We start from the raw sequence: 20970 nt of genomic DNA, 5'->3' as shown, positions 1-20970 counted from the left end.
ATAGTGACCCTCTACTTGTACTACCAGTGTGCTGGTGAGGTGCTTCCCCTTCCCCCTTTCCAGAAAATTGAAACATGAGCTTAAATTGTTAGTTAGATCAAAGAGAGTTATAGATCTCTGTCCTTAAAAACTCATCAAAATGGGGGGGGGGGTCAGTCTTTTAAATATTTGGGTTAATCTGGAGGCAGAGACTGGGTAATTGCCTAGCAGCCTCTCTGTGGATGCTTATTAAAAACTATTTGCCGGGCTTCCCTGGTGGCGCAGTGGTTGGGAGTCCGCCTGCCGGTGCAGGGGACACGGGTTCGTGCCCCCGTCCGGGAGGATCCCACGTGCCGCGGAGCGGCTGGGCCCGTGAGCCATGGCCGCTGAGCCTGCGCGTCCGGAGCCTGTGCTCCGCAACGGGAGAGGCCACAGCAGTGAGAGGCCCGCGTACCACAAAAAAAAAAAAAACTATTTGCCCACTTCCCTGAAATACCTTTTGCTTCAATTTGGTTTTGAAGTCTTGCCAGCAAAAACATGATTAAGATTTTAAATTTTTTATTAAATATCTCTTAATCATATTCTGAAAACTGTAATTATTTTCAAGGTTATCTAATTCAGTAGAACAATTATTCTTTTAACATAATAAGGGTTCAGTCATACAGAGTAACAGAATGCTGGTTCTGAACTTGTTAGTTTTAGTTTGTTCTTGCTAATTCCTCTCCCTCTCTTTTCTCCTTTCCAGAATCTTATTCTAAGAACTCAGACACTCAGGTATCCACCATGGTGTTGGGTCCTGAACAGAAGAAGCCAGATGGTAATTTACAGCTTTGTGTTATTGTCTATTTTTTATTTGGAATTAGGCTTAAGCCAGTAACAGAAATTTAACATATTGTCCTTCTTGTCTTCTGTTCCAACAAAAATTGTCCCCACCTCCTCTCCCCCAGCCAACAATATCATCATGGAGACCTGCTCCATTCAGAAGTCACCACCTGGTAACTTAGGCTGTAAATGAAAATGGATTTATAACCACAGAGACTTGCCTCATATCTTACTTCCAGTTCTGAGATGAGCCAAGATTAGCTACAAGTTTGGTTTCTATAGCAGTAATGCTTGTAAAGGCAGTATTATTTGCAGACCTGGCATAAAAACCTGTAGAGTGCTTTGTCTGCTCATGGCACTTCAGATATGCATGGAACAGTAAAATACTGAGCCAGCACCTAATAGTGTATTTCATGAGACTTCTTATGTGCTTTGACTAATTCTTCCTGATTCTAAATTTCTCCTTTAGAATTTCCATTCCTTTTCTGTACATTTCCTCCTCAGTTCAGTGCCACTTAAGGTGAAGTGGGTCAGTTCCCTATAGAAAGAAAGCTTTTGTTTTTCTGATTGGATGTTGCAAAGGTTTCTTGGAAACCCTGAGATTAGAGCTTTGTGGTTAAAAATAGCCATTTGAAGGCTACAGCAAACTGAGCCCTTTTCTCCCAGACCCTCCCCCTCCCTGCTTTTAAAATTAACTGCAAAATGTAGGATTCAAGGAAACACTGATGATTAATCTGAGATGAGCCCTCCTATCAGGAGGGTGGCACCTCCCCTCCCAAGCTCTTCACTGCAGGCCTTAGTCAGGAGGGTTCCTGTTTGGTGGTTTCCCTGCAGCTTCAGATTTTAGCCTGAAATGTGGCAGGAGTTTGCAATTTACACATTTTTGGAGAAGCCTGAGGGAGGTATAATGGCCAAGGATGATTCTTTGAGTAAGTCCTAACCAAATAATGGGGGACAGGGAGGAGGAGAGAGGGGAGGGTCCCACTAGACTGACCTATTTCCTTCTAAAAGTTAGGATTTTAGGTTACCAGTGGGACTAGTCTGGGGATGTTATTCAATACATTGAGCCCTAGACATCACTGTTTTTAGAAGAAAATGAAATGGTTCTAAAAATTGGCAAGTGGGAATAGAAGTGTGAAAGTAGGGGGAAACCATTGTGAGATTCATGCTGAAAACTGATGTAGAGCTGACTGACAGGGGAACAGGGGTGAGAGGGAGCTTTTTTATCATAAGCGTTTTTGTACTTCTCAAATTTCCAGCCATGTGAACATATTACCTATTCAAAAATTAATTTATTAAAAATATAAATAAAAATAAAGTACTAGAAATTGAGATAGAGTCAGGTTGATCTTGTGCATTTAGGTATTAAAAAGATTTAATATCAGCATTTCTAAGGATGAGATGTTAGTGTATTTTGTTCACTTTAATTCATTTCTTCTCAAACCTGTTAATTCAGAAGATGCTTCTGGAGACCACGGGGATTCTGCCAGTCTTGGGGCCATCAACCCTGCCTACAGTAACTCCTCTCTTTCACAGTCCCCCGGGGGGCACTCAGAGGAGCCTTTCACCACGTACTTTGATGAGAAGATCGCCATTCCTGAGGAGGAGGTTAGTGACAGGTCCTTGGAGGAAAACATTATTATCTAGGGACAACCTATGAGTGGAAAGTCTGCTGGACAACTCCAGACCAACAGCTTCAGGTCTAATTCTGGCATGCAATCTCTGAAGACTGAATTTTTGTAATCAGGGTAAACAGAAACTGATAAGGAAACTGAGGGCCTTGAAAAACCCGTTGCCAAGTTGGACTAGTGAGCATTTTTTCACCAGGAAAGTATGAATTCCATGTTCCCTTTTTTACAGTGCCTTTTGTCCTATTTGGGTAGTGGTTGTGCACAGAGGTACTGATATTACTGCTTGGGTTTTAGAATGAAAGCCTGTTGGAAAGAGCAGGTAAAGAGAAGGCCTCTTATTTGGACAGAGAGGTGGCCAGCTTATTGATGAGAAGTGGATAAGATGGACGTGAAACTTGGGCACACCCAGTATCCAACTTCCTAAATGTTCTTATGAAGCTAATATTGCTGCTTTATATGTGACAAAATAATAGATAAATTAGATCAGCAGTTTGGAGGTGATAATCATTTTGATCTGTTTTCCTCTCTTGTGCAGTACTCTTGTTTTAGCTTTCGTAAACTCTGGGCTTTCACGGGACCAGGATTTCTTATGAGCATCGCCTACCTGGATCCAGGAAACATTGAATCTGATTTGCAGTCTGGAGCAGTGGCTGGATTTAAGGTGAACATCGAGTCCTGCCCCTTTCCCGTTTGAACACACGTAGCATACCACATCCTTTTCCTCTACTCTTTCTGTTGGATGTGAACCTCAGTGGCTACATGCTGATGCTTCATTGGCTGTGACACTTCAGCGAAAAGTACTTTTCCATCTGTTTTTAAATTTTATTTTATCCACATAGATGGTTTTTTATTTTATTTTACCCACATAGTTTCCTTGAACACAGGAGAAACTGCAGATGGGAGAAACTAAGGCTCAGAAAGGTGCAAGGTGACCTAGCAGGTTCTGTGCAGAACATGATGCAGAACTCAGGTCATTTGATTCCTGACCGGCGCTCTTGCCTGAACGTAGTGTTTCCCATTCACATTGCCAAACAACCAAACAAAAAAATCCCAGTTATCTAATGAGTGTAATGGTGGGATTTTGTTCTTCTCTAGTTGCTCTGGGTTCTTCTGATGGCCACCATCGTGGGGCTCCTGCTCCAGCGCCTTGCAGCTAGACTGGGAGTGGTCACTGGGCTGCATCTTGCTGAAGTGTGTCACCGTCAGTATCCCAGGGTGAGCAGTGTTTGTCTGTTACTCATAGGTGACTCTGTGTCTGGCAACCTGTGCTGGCCCCCTTGTATACTGAAATAGTGGAGGATGTAGGGATCCGTGGCCCTGAGGACTGGGAATCCCAAGGGAAATTCTATAGCCCCTCTCGCAGCTGACCCATGTTTCTGTGCTCCTTCAAAATCTAACATGAGATTCACACTTCCCAGAAAGTTTCCTTAGAAAAATTCTGTTTGAGTAAACATTTACCTTTCACTCTGCCTTTTGGTACCTAGCAGTGCCCAGTTCACAAAGGGGCAGGGGTGTTCTGTCTAAGCACTTTCATTCATACATCCATAGTACTCCATCACTTTGCATTATGCATATTTTCTTTTTTGTTTGTCTTTGCCATAACTTTGAAGAAAGTGAGTTTTTTCCTTTTACTGCAAATTATATTACGCAGGATCTTTGGATTTGTTAATAATGATTTTTCAGTTTACCTTGACCCTGGAGTTTACACTGTCCTCTGTAGTTTCCTTCTGGGTATTTTGGGCCTTTCTTGCTGCTACCTAAGGCAGGAATGGATGGACCCAATGTCTGGAAGACAGCTTTAAACTGGCCTGATCTTTAGATAAGTACTAATCTACCTGCAGTTTGTCCGATATGTTTAATCTCCTTTCCTGGCTCTGAGAAAGTATTCTTACCTGTTTTTTTTTTTGTTTGTTTGTTTGTTTCTTTTTCTTATATGCTTCTCAAAAAAACAAAACAAAACAAAACAAAAAAACCCCTTGATAATTTATAATTTCTTTTAGCTTCTCTTTCTTCATGTATCTTAGCAGTTATTTTTTGTGACATATTTTTTGGGTAGTAGATACCTGGAGGTGTTTTTTTTTTTCTTCCCTGGCCTCAGTGAGCCAGCACTACTTAATTGCTTTCTGCTGGATTATTTGACCAGATTAGTTCACAGATTTTGTTATAGAACACCCAATCCCAACCACTTTGCCCCTAGTCCCTTTGGATATTTGTCTTTTTTACTTGCTTGTGCATTACTACATTAAGGATGACTCCAACCTTTTCATGCTTGTTTTGTCTCTTCAGCTATGGTCAGGATAGATATTTTCTTCTGCAGCATTTCTATTCTCTCCTGAACAATATTTTGACCATCTTAGCATCCTCATTTTCCCCTAAGACTTTTAGGATTGTTTTCAGGCAAAAAAATTAATTGGAAATAATGGATGGAAATTCCATTCTTCTGTCAAGAGGAAAGGAAGGAGAAAAAAATTGGAGTCAGCTGCTGCCCTGACCTTGGCTCTGCCACATAGAAGCAGTCTGGTCTTCTCCAGCAAGGGGCCAAGTGGAGCTGAGTTCTGGTACTTTATCTCTAGACTGAAAGCTTTTAAAGGACTGTTTATGGACCAGTGCCAAAATGTGAATTCCAAACTATGGGGGAAGTTCTTAGAAATGATTAATTAGAACCGTATCTTTCTGCTGTTTGGTGTTTAGGTTCCACGAATTATCCTGTGGCTGATGGTGGAGTTGGCTATCGTTGGCTCAGATATGCAAGAAGTTATTGGCTCCGCTATTGCCATCAATCTCCTCTCTGTAGGAAGGTGAGGGGTTTTTCTCTAGAAAGTAATCAATGTTTTGCTAGATTTCCAAGCAAGTGTAAAAACAAAAACCCAACTCATTTTCAATTTTCAAGATTCAGCTCAAGTATCAGTACTTTTTCTGTGGAACCTTTCTGGAACCACCTTCTTCTTCGCAAATGTAGGTTCTATATCTTCCGTGTTCTTATGTTGGGTCATGAGACCCAACACACCCTTTATTATCCAGGGTGTGGCAGTGTGTATTACAATTAATTTGTATGTCAGTTTATCCCACTAGACAAGTGAGCTCCTTGAGAGATAAGACCCATACTTTTCAGCTTTGTATCCTGGTTGTCTGAAATAGTAAACAAAGTTTGAATGAATGTGCTATTTTACCTGGTGCTGTGCCTGGCCTCCTGCCACTGTTCCCTTTTCCCTAAGTCCTTGCTCCTCCAAGTGTTGTATAGCTGGAGAGCTGTTGGGAAGAGAGTGTTTCTCAATGTTTCTTTTCTTTCCTTTAATCTGCATTTCTTATCTCTGACCTAGGGTCCCGCTGTGGGGCGGAGTTCTTATCACCATTGCAGATACCTTTGTATTTCTCTTTTTGGACAAATATGGTAAGCAGAGTGGGAATGGAGGGGTCAATCAAAGGAGCTGCTTTCCATCACGTGGCTGATGGGGAAGTCTGCCTTCTGTGAGCTCACTGCTGCATTTTCTCCCTTAGGCTTGCGGAAGCTAGAAGCATTTTTTGGTTTTCTCATCACTATTATGGCCCTCACATTTGGATACGAGGCAAGTGTTATAGGCTGTTCATTAGCTTTTTAAAACAATTTTTTTTTCCCTTTTATTATAAAAGACAGTATTTGTTAACAAAAAGCCAAATTCAGTCCTGGGCAAATTTGGAAGGAATAAGAGGTAGCAAAGACTAGTGTCCAGGAAGGCCTGCAGGGACTCCTAGGTCAAAAATGATTAGAATTTCTAGGACTTTCCAGACTAGACTCCCTGGTTCCAAGTTGGCCATCCCAATAACAGAACAGCCTTGGAGAGGGTTAAGGAAGGGATTGCAGGGTTATTCGTGGCTGTTACCTTAGAGGGATTCTGTTTTTGTTCATCCTGGTTGATAATAACTGCAGCTTGGACTTTCTCTGTAATGCAGCAGTTAATGAACTATAGGGGATATAGTGCATGTTTCCCGGTTTGTCCCCCAACCCAGATACTCCATTGGGTTAACCCTAACCCTACTGTTATATGCACCTACAGTAATAGCACCTTTCTATGTCCAATTGTTATAAACTGATTTCTGCTTATTGACCTAGCTAAACTTTTTTTTTTAAATTAATTTATTTATGGCTGTGTTGGATCTTCGTTGCTGCACATGGGCTTTCTCTAGTTGCGGCGAGCAGGGGCTACTCTTCATTGCGGTGCGTGGGCTTCTTACTGTGGTGGCTTTTCTTGTTGTGGAGCACGGGCTCTAGGCACATGGGCTTCAGTAGTCGTGGCATGCGGGCTCAGTAGTTGTGGCACTTAGGCTTAGTTGCTCCACGGCATGTGGGATCTTCCTGGACCAGTGCTCGAACCCGTGTCCCCTGCATTGGCAGGCGGATTCTTAACCACTGTGCCACCAGGGAAGTCCCTGGCTTAGCAAACTTTTAAAAATGTATCTACTCTGAGTAGATGATACAGCTTGGTCTAAGGCTTCCAAGAGAAGTGCCAAACCAGGAAAAAGTGTGTATGAGAAGTGTCTCTGAATGAGTCTCAGCAGACGCTAGTGGCAAACATAAGTGATTTTTACATACATAGGTGAACACAGGAGCATGATTAGTGTGGGTAATCAAGAACTGACTCTCTATTCTTGGGTGTGTCTCACAGGAGTTACTGTGAAGCTAATATCAATAAGGCCCTTAGTAGCCATTTTATTTCTTTAGAGTATTAATTATATTCTCTACACATCTATTTTGTTTATCTAAAATATGATGTGAAGTATCTGGATACCCCAGTCCTAAACTCTCTGACCTTGTACTGCTTGGTTTTTTTGGATGGTTCTGTATTCCTCATTTCCTATGTAGTTGTTGATGAAGGGGTTTAAGGAGTAAAGGTTGCAGAGTGTTCCCTAGCACTGTGTTACTCCCCTGGTCTCATATTCCAGTAAAGGCTAATAGCTGTTTGGTTGGTATGTAGTATGTTACAGTGAAACCCAGCCAGACCCAGGTCCTCAAAGGCATGTTCCTGCCATCCTGTTCAGGCTGTCATACCCCACAAATCGAGCAGGCTGTGGGCATCGTGGGTGCTGTTATCATGCCACACAACATGTACCTGCATTCTGCTTTAGTCAAGGTAAGCAAAACCCGTATCTCAGTGGCCTGTGTAGTTCATGGGATCTTTTCCTTTGGTTGCAAGGGACATATACTTAGTTTACAACTGTTAGAGCCCTGAAGGACCAAGATGTTTTTCCACAGTTGGACTCTACACACTTGGACTCTGTTTTAATCACCAAGGTGACCAGAGATAACTGACCCCATAAAGAAGGGACTAAAGTCCCTCTTAAAAAGTCTGAAGGTGCACTGTGTCTCTTGTGTTTAAATATCAAAAGCCTGAGTGGCCTCGTGGAGGTCAGGAGGAAAGAGCCCAACCTGGCTTTTACCAGTCAGTCCAACACAATAGTTTGCTGGGAGATTTCAGAGACCTTTGTAATTAAGGTTATCTACCCCTTAGGTCTGAAATCAGGTTGTTTTTGTAGGTCAGTGGTTTTTTTTTTTTCTTGCGGTACGCGGGCCTCTCACTGTTGTGGCCTCTCCCGTTGCGGAGCACAGGCTCCAGACGCGCAGGCTCAGCGGCCGTGGCTCAGGCCCAGCCGCTCTGCGGCATGTGGGATCTTCCCGGACCGGGGCACGAACCCGTGCATCAGCAGGTGGACTCTCAACCACTGCGCCACCAGGGAAGCCCAGGTCAGTGGTTCTTGCAGCCACAGTAACTGAGAGCTCAGCAGTCACTCAGTCACTTTTCCCTGTTTGGGGATGTGTGGTATCATCAGAGGGTCATGGAGTTCTTACTCAGTGAACCAGGATGTAAGCAGAGTCTCTCACATTTCATGTGGTCAGTTATTTGCCCTCTAGGTCTTTCAGCTGACTCCAAACTCATGAAATATTACAAGGAAACTTGTTCCAACTAGTCAAAAAAATGACCATGGCTGTTATCTCTCTAGTCCAGACAGGTAGACCGAGCCAATAAGGAGGAAGTTCGGGAAGCCAATAAGTACTTTTTCATTGAATCCTGCATTGCTCTTTTTGTTTCCTTTATCATCAACGTCTTTGTCGTCTCAGTCTTTGCTGAAGCATTTTTTGAGAAAACCAACGAGCAGGTGGTGAGTAAGCCAGGGTCCTGGGTGGTAGTGAATGTGAGGGTAAAGAGGAGGCTGGATTGGGGTAGGAAAAGGTGACAGTGACTTAGAGCTCAGGGGAAATAGATCTCAAGCCTCAATGCTGCTCCCTAAATCACTGCACTAGTCGTGGTTTACAGTCTGGGGGCTGTGACCAAGCCTAGACCCATCTTTCCAAGCTTTTGACAGGGAAGGGAGCTTGCCTCAGACAAAGATTGCCTCATGCTATTATTAGTGGCTTCACGCCTGTTTGACTCTTCGTCATCCCTATTTGTTTCCTGCTACCCAACTACTAGCCACTTGCCAGTTCTGCCATTTGGTGGTGACAGGCTGGGAGGAGCCAACAAACAGAAAACAGAAGCTGTGGCTACATAGACTGTCTTGTCCTTTTGAATTCTTTGTCATCTTGATTCCTGATTGCCTATCTGGTTTTGATCACTACTTTCTTATCTATAGGACTTCTGACTCCTGGCTCTGCTTTGACTAAGGACTCCCTATTCTGGGCGTTCTATCGTATCTGAAGCCCTCTTAAGGGCCCTCGCCTCCTGTCATCATTTAAAATGACCCAGCATTCGTGTATTACCATGCGCACTCTAACTCAGTAAATGTTTTTGATGGCACGGGGGTGTAGAAAGATTACGGAGGAAGACCTCAAGGGACATTGCAGCCCGTCTCTGCCCTTATCATAACCTGTGTCCAGTGTCTTGCCTTCAGCATCCATCTCTGGGGTGACCTGTGTATGATCTGTAGGAGAGGGCTTCTTGTCTGGGTGTTGGCCTCAGAAGTAAAAGTTGTTCCTCGACTGCTTTGGTTCCAGGTTGAAGTCTGTAGAAACAGCAGCAGTCCCCATACTCACCTTTTTCCTGACGATAACTCAACACTGGCTGTGGACATCTACAAAGGGGTAAACCTATCCAGACTTCTGATCTTTGCTCCTGAATCAATATTCTTAGCATAGTGTCTGGTCTTTTCTGTGGGCTCACTTCAGAGCTCAGCGTATCTTCTCCGGAGTGTGTTTTTTTCAGAGGTCCAGATGCTGGACAAGCCTTTTGGGTTACGTGGAAGGGAATAGAAGATCAGCTGAAAAGATGAATTGTATCAGCAATTCCCAAACTTGTGTTCATAGAATATTGTTCTATAGGACGTTAATTGGGGTGACTAAAGAAAGTGTTCCTGGGAATTCCCTGGTGGTCCTGGTGGTCCAGTGGTCAGGACTCTGTGCTCTCACTGCCGAGGGCCTGGCTTCAATCCCTGTTCAGGGAACTAAGATCCCGTAAGCTGCATGGGGCGGCCAAAAGAAGAAAAGAACGTGTTCCTAGTAAAGTGGTGGTCTTTACTGGGGCCTCTCTGTCCCTTTTATGCTGGTTACATTGTGAACCTCCAAGAGTAGAATATATAGTATGTAGCATTTGCAAAATTTATTTGAGCTCTCTCTTCATTCCTGTTACCATCTTGTAGAATAAGGTGTTAAGGAATTTAATTTGGGAAGTGTTGTGGACTTTTTTTTTTAATAGTTAAGATATAGGTTGAGGATAAAGGCTTTAGGAGCCTAGAAAAGAGAAGGGACTAGGCTCAGGAGAAATAAAGGTCCCTCCAGCAGAATTTACGTTGAAAGCCTCTAGAATGAGGTCAGGACCTAAGTCTAGCTTCTGTTATAGTGCCCAGCACAGCACTTGGTATAGGTAGGTGCGTAGCCAGGAAGAGGGAGAAATGTCGCAGAGGCGTGCTGTTTGGAGTGTTGTCTCAGGTGGTCTTTGACACAAACATATCTTTCTCCCTTGCCTCTCCCAGGGTGTTGTGCTGGGGTGTTACTTCGGGCCTGCTGCACTCTACATCTGGGCAGTGGGGATCCTGGCTGCAGGACAGAGCTCCACCATGACAGGAACCTACTCTGGCCAGTTTGTCATGGAGGTATCTGCTGTTTGGACTGGGATAGACTAGAGGAAGAGGACATTGCCCTTTTGTTACTTCTTAATCCCATGTATCTAAGGTCTTCCTGAACCTCCCCAGACCTTTTCCTGTGTCCTATTCCAGACATTCATCCTGCTTCTGTGTTTCCTTCTAGGGATTCCTGAACCTAAAGTGGTCACGCTTTGCCCGAGTGATTCTGACCCGCTCTATTGCCATCATCCCCACTCTGCTTGTTGCCGTCTTCCAAGATGTAGAGCATCTGACAGGGATGAATGACTTCCTGAATGTTCTTCAGAGCTTACAGGTGAGGAGGGAGCTGGGGAAACTCACATCCCATTGAGTCAGGCAGCATTTTGTATTGCCCTTAGTTACCAAGCCTAGTGCTGCGTGCTGGGGAAAAGTCAGAGGAAGAAAGAGGCACAGTCTTGGTCTATAGCAAATGCATATGAAATCCCTGGCATTTAAAAGGCTTTTAGAAAGTGCTGGGTTTTTAAGCTTGGTTTTTTTTTTTTTTGAATGGGAATTATAAGCTATAATTACACATAGAACACAAAACTATTGTTCGTTAATCCAAGCAAACATTAAATAATGTATAGGACACTGCTAGATTTTATGGAAATTAAGAAGACAAGGCAGATACAAATTTTGTATCTGACACTATGTATAAGACACTATGATCATAATTGATGCTAGGTTAATGACACCTCTACAGATTTCCACATAATGCTCCAGCATGTTGGAATGATAGGAATAATTTCTCATGAAGTAGATGAGACAGGGTCTTATGTTTCCCTTTTGCTAACAGTGCTACTCTCTGGGGTGATACAAAGACCCCGAGTGGCCCTATCTGATCTTAGTTTTTTCTTTTCCAGCTTCCCTTTGCTCTCATACCCATCCTCACATTCACGAGCTTGCGGCCGGTAATGAGTGAATTTGCCAATGGAATGTGAGTGTACTTCTTTTAGTTCCCCAAATATATATGGGGGAAGGGTATCTTCATCAAACAGGCCAGTCAGAAAATAAGTCATAGGGGGACTATATGCTTTGAGAGGTGATTGCTAAAGCTGCCCCCTCGGTCTTTGACTTAGAAAACGGAGACTGTGAATGTAACAAAGGAGGGCAAGCACAGTTTTCATCTCTGGGGGAAATTTTTCAGCTTTTAGGGCTTTAACTCTTTAGCTTCAGCCACTTAAGTTTAAAGCACCTTAATTCCATGTTAAATGATCTTGATGAGAAAGGCATAAGCTAATACCTTTTATATACATCTTTAAAGGACATGGTTTATTTGAAATGACTTGTTACATCTCTAGGGACTCAAGACTTTTTGCATTTTCAGGGACTTAAATAATAGGGATTATTGGATAGTGTTTTTTTTTTTTTTTTTTTTTTTTTTTGTGGTACGCGGGCCTCTCACTGTTGTGGCCTCTCCCGTTGCGGAGCACAGGCTCCGGACGCGCAGGTTCAGAGGCCATGGCTCACGGGCCCAGCCGCTCCGCGGCACGTGGGATCCTCCCGGACTGGGGCACGAACCCGTGTCTCCTGCATCGGCAGGCGGACTCTCAACCACTGTGCCACCAGGAAAGCCCTGATAGTGTTTTTTTCCCCTCTTTCTCCCTATCATTATGTAACTATCATTATGTAACAGATTAGGCTCATTTAACCTAATCTGGGACATAAGAACCACTTTTCAGTTCATTTTGAAATGCCTCTTAACTCCTGTCCTGTGTACCCCAAAAGACACAGTGTCTTTTTATGTTTGTGGACAGGTTGGCTATTCCACCAATAATTGTGCTGTTTCTTTTTACAGAGGCTGGAGGATCGCAGGCGGTATCTTGGTCCTTATCGTCTGTTCCATCAACATGTACTTTGTCGTGGTTTATGTCCAGGAACTAGGGCACGTGGCATTGTATGTGGTGGCTGCTGTGGTCAGCATAGCTTATCTGAGCTTTGTGTTTTACTTGGTAAGTCCATTTGGGAGGGGGCAGGGGCATATAGGTATCAGGGTGGTCAAGGTGTGGCTAGCACTCAGAAATGAAAGGACCTGAATGAGTCGTTAAATCAGCTGTGATTAAACAATATTTTTAACCATAAAATTTACCTTGGTTCCTAAGAGCTATCGTTTTTCTATTTCTGTCACTTCTGTCTGGTTTCCATTCTTAATAATTCCTAACAAGAGAGTGTAGTATGTTTGAAGAACTAAAAGAAGATCAGCAGTGTAGAAAGTAGAGAGTGGTACGAGATGGGATTGGAGAATGGAGCTGTGGAGTGTGATTTCAAATCTTTGGAGAGCAGCACATGTGGGTTCACAGCCCTGCCTAGCTCTACTACTTAATAGCTATCCAATAAGGACACAATTAAATAGTGATATTCTCTCATTGAGTTATTCTAGGGTTATTTTTAAATGATGGTTATAAAATATAGCTACATAGAAAAGGAATGCAAAATTATGTATACCTAGATAATCAAAAAAATTTTCAAAAGTCCTGAGTAAATTATGTAAAAATAGTAATAGTTGTTGTCTTAGGCTGGTGGGATTATGGATATATTCTTTTCTCTATTTTCCAGATCTTCTGTAACATTACTTATATTAATGAAAAGCAGCTATAGCAACAACAAATCCACCTCCCTATTCTACACAGGTTTCTCTGAAAAACACAGGAGTTGAGGATTAGGGACAGCAGACTTCATACCATGTCTGCTACAGAGAATGGCAGGGATGGAGGGTGGAAACCCACTGCTCATCTTTATAACACTTACCTAGTCCCCATGCCAATGTCTGCTACAGGTTATGTACTTGATTGAGAAAATCATTTTAGTGAATATTGGAAAATTATGCCCTGGATGGATATATCCCTTCTTTTTTCCTCCCCAGTAAACCATGGGCACGCTAAGATTATGCTGACCATAATATAGGGACTTATTCCAAGGGAACCCAAGTAACTGAGTATTGGGTTCTGGTTTAAAACTGGCTTAAAACAGTCCTTGACAGAAATTGTTTTTAAAATTTGCTATAGAACTTAAGGGAATCCTTCCTTCGTGTAAATTGGTTATGAAGGTGCCGAGTTCTCAGTCAGCCTGAGACTATTGAGATTGTTGAAGACCCATTTTTTAAAATAAATTTATTTGTTTGTTTATGGCTGCATTGGGTCTTCGTTGCTATGCGCGGGCTTTCTCTAGTTGTGGCGAGCGGTGGCTACTCTCCGTTGTGGTGCGCGGGCTTCTCATTGTGGTGGCTTTTCTTGTTGTGGAGCACGGGCTCTAGGCGTGCAGGCTTCAGTAGCTGTGGCATGAGGGCTCAGTAGTTGTGGCTCCTGGGCTCTAGAGCGCAGACTCAGTAGTGTGGTGCACGGGCTTAGTTGCTCCACGACATGTGGGATCTTCCCGGACCAGGGATCGAACCCGGGTCCCCTGCATTGGCAGACGGATTCTCAACCACTGTGCCACCAGGGAAGTCCCTGAAGACCCATTTTTAAGGCTTAGGGCTGATTCTAGAGTGAATTACTACTGTTTAGCTCCAAAACGTATACTTATAGAGCAGCTCAGGAGACTATAGCAGTTGTATTAGCCAATCAGTCGTTCCCCCTATTGTGAGGAATGGGGTAGGACTGAAGAAAAGTGGTCTTCAGGGAACTCTCCCAGTCAGCTAAAAGAAACGAACGAAACACAAAGCAGTAGGAACAGAGGGAACTCGGTATTGAAAATAGTATGGCAAAAGAGGTTTGTATCTGAGCAGTGCAGTGTGGGCAGTCATGGGTAAGAGGGCTCTTCAGAGAGGTCGGTGAATGATGACTGTATTTTCTCTTTCAGGGTTGGCAATGTTTGATTGCACTGGGCATGTCCTTCCTGGACTGTGGGCACACGGTAAGCATCTCTAAAGTCCTGCTGACCGAAGGAGCCACCAGTGGCTATACTAAGTAAACACTGGGTCAGTCTGTCTGTCTTCCACAGGTAGCCATCAGAGCCAGTGTGTTGCTATGGTTTACTGTGTGAACATAGCCAAAAGTATGTGCTGTTGCACAGACTGCATTTAGGACTCAACTGTTTGTTGGGAAAGGCTTTGCATATGTGTTTGAAAGAAGCCATTATTTTTCTTCCTGACCTCCTAACCTGGGAACTGGATTAGGTAGGGTCCTTGAAAAGCTGACATCTGCTGCTCTCAAACAACACTAAACTCTTTAGCTGCCCAAGGGCCAGCTTCTTTTATCTTTTTGAGAGATAATCGTCTATGCATGATTCTGTTTTTTTTTGAGGTACGCGGGCCTATCACTATTGTAGCCTCTCCCGTTGCGGAGCACAAGCTCCGGACGCGCAGGCTCAGCAGCCATGGCTCACGGGCCTAGCCGCTCCGCGGCATGTGGGATCTTCCCAGACCGGGGCACAAACCCGTGTCCCCTGCATCGGCAGGCGGACTCTCAACCGCTGCACCACCAGGGAAGCCCTATGCATGATTCTTAACAAGACTGACTATATGTTAAAAAAACATTTGGAAAATGCAGTAAATTTTTCATGATACAAATTACAGAATGAGTATGCAAGTTTTGTTTATCAAAAGATAATGGATTTTAAAAGGCTGAGAAATACTTTCCTTATGCATACCCTTTGAATTATTTTAATTATAAAAAAATAAAATCTCAACTAGAGTGGTTTGATCCATTTGAAATATAAAATTACGAGATATCTACCTCTATCAGGTTCAGGATTCTCTTAACTTATTTTCACTTTAAATTTCTCTGGATGTTAAGAGGGGTGAGAAAGCATAAAGAAGATGGTAAATGGACAGATAGCAAAACTCACCTGTAGGTGGTGGTTACTCATCTCATTTGAAAATCACTTCGATGATTTTCCTCAGAGACTGAAAGCTTATCGAAATTTTCTTGGGAGTCTTAATTTTAATAACTTTCATGTTAGTACCAAGCTTTCCTGACGGTATTTCTTCTTGAGCACTTAGAGTCATGAAACCTTCACCTTCCTCCTTCAGGAGGGTAGTGATAGAAAGAGATGGTAGCGCTTATGCACTGATGTTCTCATGAGACTTTGGGGTGAGGAGAAAAACTTGAAAGAAGAAGAGCCATCTGTTTTATTCCTAAAAGCCACCTTCTACCAGAATCGTCACCTTTTTCTGAAGCATGCCCAAGACGACTTGCAAGGCAACCTCAGGAGCTCTGGATCTAACGGTTGCAAAGCTCGCGCTCGCTGGCTCTCAGCAAGTCCTTAGGTATCGCTATGGTTACAAAGTTCTCTCAGCAGGGTTGTGCTGGGCTACCTCTCTTCAGCCATTCCCTCAGAGGGAAAAACTTTGAGACCAGATGGTGGAGCTCTGGAATCAGAGGAAATGGGTCCCTTCAGCATGCAGCTGCTGCTCTTCAGCCACTTCTGACATTTTTACATGTGGAGCCTGAGACTATGTGATTATCTCAAACCAAATCACATTTGTCTGATGGAGTTAAATAATCAAGTCTTTTATAGCCACTGACTTGGAGAGAACAGTAATGGGAATGGCATTGAAGGACTTTTCATTTTTGGTGTTTTCCTTCTGGAGTCCTTGTTGATTGATGTTCTCTGTTCACCTGAGCCCCTAAAGGCATTATTGCCGATACTTTGTACACAGTTAAAAGCATAGACTGAATGGACTGTCTTTTATATGGCATTAAGGGTAAACTACTATGTTTCACTGACCTTACCTTTATCCTAGCCCCTCCAGTGATACAGCACAGGATCATGAGAGACAAATTTCCCTAACTGTCCCTCCTCATATCCCTCCCTCTCCTCTACCATCATTCCCCAAACTGACATAAGGCCATACTGAAGATATCGGGGACTGACATCTTAAGCTCTCGTCTGGCTGCTGTAGGTGAGGGCCACATCGACAAAATTCTTTGTAAAGACACTACAGTAACATTTACCTTTGCCCTCAGTCTGGGTGAGTCCAGTCAGTCTCAGATTCACAAATATTTAGAAGCTCAGGTAAAAGCTGCTAGTTTTCTTTGAAAAGTTATATATATGACTTGCAATGATGGAATATTTCTTCCCAGTTAAATGGCATTTTATATCAGTGTGTGTGTAGTAGTATTCAGTGTTAAAAACACTCCCATACTGTATTCCATTTGATCCTCTCAGATAGAAAGTGTACTTTCTAGTCAGCCAGTACTTTGGGTACAATAAACAATGTTTAGGACTGAAGTCTTCCAGTGCCAGCATGTGCAGTATGTTTGTGTGGAATGTTTAAGGATATACAATTGTATTTTATGTAAACTGGTCCTTGTTCTCCATAAATGTGGCATGAAATAATTGTGCTGCTACAGCATACTGGGAATTAACAGGGGTGGGAAAGAGCTGCAGTTTGGCTCCTGTGAGGTCCTGCTAGTGGTTTTAGGAGTGACTACAGCAAGTTTTTAGTGATCATTTAACAATATGTAAACTTGGTTTGTAATTAAAAAGTTTTTTTTCCTTTTTCCAATTTGGTTTCCTGGGTATTTTTTTAACTTTGAACATACTTTATTAATGGGGCGTCAACCACTTTGAAATAGTGAAACATCAACTACCACCTGGAATGACATACTAAACTCACACTGTTAGTGATTTTTCTCTTTAGAAGAGAGAGAGAAATACAATTGATCTCTAGACAACCCGGGGTTGGGGCACTGACCCTCCATGGAATAAAAAAATCTGTGTAAAATTTATAGTTGGGCTTTCATGTTTATAGTCGGCCCTTCATGTCCAGTGTTCCTCCGAATCTGTGGTTCCGCGTTCTCAGATTCAACCTGCCTGGGGTCATGTAGTACTGTAGTATTTACCATTGGGAAAAAAAAAATCCATGTATGAGTGGACTCACGCAGTTCAAATTCATGTCGTTCATGGCTCAACATAGGTTTAGTTCCCAGAAGACTTGCTGAATTGCAGACACCAAACACTAATTTCTATTACCCATTTAGTCAGATAGTTTTGCCATTGCTAAAGGTTACATCATTACCATATTGAAAGTTGAAAAAACATTGTCATCTGGCCTTTTTCTGCTCTAAGCCGAACATTTTTCTATCTGTAGTCTTGTTTCACCATTGAGGTCTTTTATATTCTGTATATGCTATCAATAAAAAGTATGAGTATTTGAAAAGAGAAACCAAAATTGTTTAGGTTAAAAATGAAAGCATTTTGGCAGACCTGATACAAATGGAAATATTGGCCCTGTTTAATAAAAACAAAGACAGCTCAGACACAGTAAACTACTAGCCTTGTCACCAAACACATGGCAGGAAAATCTAAGTCAGCACTTCATTTGTTTCAAGAGTGTCACTAGAACTTCATTTTCCCTTTCTCTGTTGCAAGCTTTCCCTGTCTGTCTTACAGGAGCTGAAACTGTAAGTAACACCATAGAAGTTATCTGGCAATTTTGTTCTCCATGTTGTCCTTTCTCATTTAGCTCTCCCTTCTAACTTTGTTTTTGTTTAAATCTTTTTTTTTTTTTTTGCCTTGCTGCGTGGCTTACGGGGTCTCAGTTCCACTCGGGCCCATGGCAGTGAAAGCCCAGAATCCTAACCACTAGGCCACCAGGGAACTCCTTACTTTGGATTTAATTTCAGAACTAAAATAGGATGCATAACAATTTGAAGATCCTGATTTGAGATATTTCCTTCAGCTCTGCCCTCTGGAGTGCTTTCTGTTCCTTCCTTGGATAGGACCAGTGAATCCAAATATGTCACCTTCTCTTGACACCTTGGCTTTTGAATGTTAAAAATGACTAACACACTGCTATGTGCTAGTCGGGGTCTTTGCACTCATATGGTCTCATGTAATTCTTATAAAAAGAGGATCAGCCTCTATATAGATAAGGCAACTGAAGGACCAAAAAGTAAAATAATATATCACTAAAAAGTGGGCAATTGGCATTTGAACTTGAGTAGCTTAATTCCAGAGCCCACATCATCATTACCAGTCAATCTATATAATATATAGTACACAGTTCATGCACAGTTAAGACACCAAGCTTTGGTGTTTAGCAGCACCAAGAACAGCAACATATCAATGATACTTTGCTTGATACTCTGATTAGTGCTAGAATATGTTTTAGATCAAAAGCTGCCAACTGGTAGGCTAATTTTGTTTGGCCTGTGCTAAATTTTAAAAAGTACCTGAATGCTTTTTCAGGTAGGTGTGGAAAATGGGCAGGGCCCTCTATGATCCTACCCCAGCAATAACTAAGGATTGATAGTATATTCATTTGCATACCTCTCTGCCCTTGAAAGGTTTAGCCAATTCCTGTGCAATTTACCCCATTTCTTAGTGCCTCCGAGCAATGTGACAAACCTCTCCAATGACCCTACTAAGTCATCTAAGTGATACAACCTGGAGGTCATGGGACTAAAAATGCAACCCTTGCTTTCTACATAATGAAGAAGCCCACCACCTTAGCTCACTTGAGAAAAGACTGCAGTGAATTGTCAGTAGATCTGACAATCGCTCTTGGTTACTAAAACTTGAGTCATAAGACCTTAAAGTGAGTAAGCAAGCTGAAGTCTGAAGTGCTGTTGTTCTGCCCTAAGGCCAGTGTGACTCAGTAATTTCCTAGCCCACTAGTTGAGAATAGTTTTTATCTTGGGCTCCATTTGGTTTCATCTTCGCACAGTCATCACAACCTTGTGAGGTATACAGGGCAATTTGTAATGTGTTAAAAAATTATTGAAGACTGGAACTTCCCTGGTGATCCAGTGGTTAAGACTCCGCACTTCCACTGCAGGGGGCGCAGGTTCAACCCCTGGTTGGGGAACTAAGATCCCACATGCTGTGTGGCACAGAAATTACTGAAGACTAACATGAGCTAGCTTATTAACGTACTTGACATTTTCAAATGTAGCGTTTATTCCCATTTTACAAATAAGTAGGATAAGGCTCCAGAAAGATACATGACTTGCTCAAGGTCATAGGAAGTGGCAGAGTTGGAGCCTGACCCCAACTCCAGTTCCTTTTCCACTATATAATAGAAACATTTTCTTTCTATGAATTTATAGTGTGCATTCGGCATCTTGAGCACTCACATGATTTCATTTAATTCTTATAACAAAAGGATCAGCCTCTATACAGGTGAGGCAACTGATAGGCCAAAAAGAGTTTGTTGTTGACAAGGGGCAACAACATTCCTAAAACCCCAAGTAATAACAGTAGGGCTAAAAGGAGACTCAGTGATTGTCCCATGGTGTATTCGGAGGAGACAAAAAGTAAGATACAGCTTCACAGATGCCAACACAAACCATCTGGATTCAGGTCTCCAGGGGTGGGTCTGACAACATGTTTTAAAAGCAGCCGAAGTGATTCTAATTCAGCCTGATAAACGTTTGGGACCCATAGCTCGTCTCTTCTCTTAGTACGTGACATTTTGTTTTTTTTAATGAAAGGCTTTGCTTTGTTCATGTGCCAAAGGATAATAGGGCCCAGATAATAGGGTCAGGATTTAGATTATTTGCAATTTGATTTCTTTTTTTTTGGCCGTGCTGGGCAGCTTGTGGGATCTCAGTTCCCCGACCAGGGGTTGAACCTGCGCTCTCAGCAGTAAAAGCCTGGAGTCCTAACCACTGGGCAGCCAGAAAATTCCCTGAAATTTTATTTCTAACACACTTGGTATTAAAGTACAAAAGCTCACAGTGCGTTTGCTCTTAATATCCTGATCAGAAACAATCATCCTGAGGCAGCGTGTATCACAAGAATAGAGTGCAAATTTTCCTGAGGGCATTCGGTACTATCTCAATCTTTAACTATTTTGGCTCCTAGCAATTATTTTATATACAATAAACCATTCATGTAACTGTAAGCCATTTCTTTTCTGAAATGAAAGTCTATATTAGCAGAACTGAAAAAAGACCTACATTGATATGCTGATTATAGGTACTTAAGTGCCAAATTCAATATTTAAATACTTGCAAATCAGTCTAACCCTTTTCCATCTTTTTGTCCTCAGTACCTACGTCTGGGATTGACAGTTCAGCCTGAATTCTACCTTCTGAACACCGTGGATGCTGACTCACTTGTGTCTAGATGACTGACAGCCTGAGAGACTCTATAAGACCCACTTTCTCTTAGTCCTTTTGTGCCAAGTGTCCTGTTAACGTATCTCTGTTAGTTCAGTGGTGAGTTTTGTTCAACCATTTTGAGCAAAAGGCAAAGATTTCCTCATGGGACGGATGTTAAAAGCTGACAGCTTTAAGTGTAGGTCAGAGACCCGGAGAGTCCTGCAACTGCCAGAGTTAAATTTTTATCCTGTGATGGTCACACACCCCTATGGGCTTGTGTCTCGACTTCTGCAATTTAAAAAATATATATGTGTGTATGTTTAGGTAAACCTGAACATATCAGTTTGGGTAGAGTTTTAAGGTTATATAAAAATGATAGATCTTTTGTATTTTTTTAACAAATGTTGCTCAGATAAATCAGATATTTATTTTGTCTGGATCGCAAGTGACAAAGGAAAAGGAGCATTGTTCTTTTTCAG

General features: G+C 42.4%; 1 protein-coding gene across 6 annotated transcripts in view; it reads left to right on the top strand.

Moving 5' to 3' along the window:
- The window catches only part of SLC11A2 (solute carrier family 11 member 2), a 32919-nt gene extending 12399 nt beyond the window's left edge, over positions 1 to 20520 (top strand). For 2 of the 6 annotated variants that reach the window (XM_007452302.1, XM_007452305.1), the window contains exons 2-16: positions 725 to 796; positions 2258 to 2409; positions 2968 to 3093; positions 3528 to 3647; positions 5124 to 5230; positions 5753 to 5823; positions 5931 to 5998; positions 7385 to 7540; positions 8409 to 8567; positions 9400 to 9486; positions 10374 to 10493; positions 10648 to 10797; positions 11366 to 11439; positions 12301 to 12454; positions 14301 to 14709. In XM_007452302.1, the coding sequence (XP_007452364.1) occupies positions 725 to 796; positions 2258 to 2409; positions 2968 to 3093; positions 3528 to 3647; positions 5124 to 5230; positions 5753 to 5823; positions 5931 to 5998; positions 7385 to 7540; positions 8409 to 8567; positions 9400 to 9486; positions 10374 to 10493; positions 10648 to 10797; positions 11366 to 11439; positions 12301 to 12454; positions 14301 to 14411 (1727 nt within the window). In that variant the 3' untranslated portion in view covers positions 14412 to 14709. Of the gene's footprint in view, positions 1 to 724; positions 797 to 1606; positions 1731 to 2257; positions 2410 to 2967; positions 3094 to 3527; positions 3648 to 5123; positions 5231 to 5752; positions 5824 to 5930; positions 5999 to 7384; positions 7541 to 8408; positions 8568 to 9399; positions 9487 to 10373; positions 10494 to 10647; positions 10798 to 11365; positions 11440 to 12300; positions 12455 to 14300; positions 14710 to 20439 lie in introns of those variants that run through there. The other 4 variants (XM_007452304.1, XM_007452306.1, XM_007452303.1 and 1 more) reach the window with 4 other exon arrangements.
- Positions 20521 to 20970: the final 450 nt, after the last annotated feature.

Source organism: Lipotes vexillifer, unplaced genomic scaffold (assembly GCF_000442215.2).
Source record: "Lipotes vexillifer unplaced genomic scaffold, Lipotes_vexillifer_v1.1 scaffold422, whole genome shotgun sequence".
NCBI classification, from domain to species: domain Eukaryota; kingdom Metazoa; phylum Chordata; class Mammalia; order Artiodactyla; family Lipotidae; genus Lipotes; species Lipotes vexillifer.
Note: the sequence above shows the minus strand (reverse complement) of the source record. Positions and strands in the feature narration are given on the sequence as shown.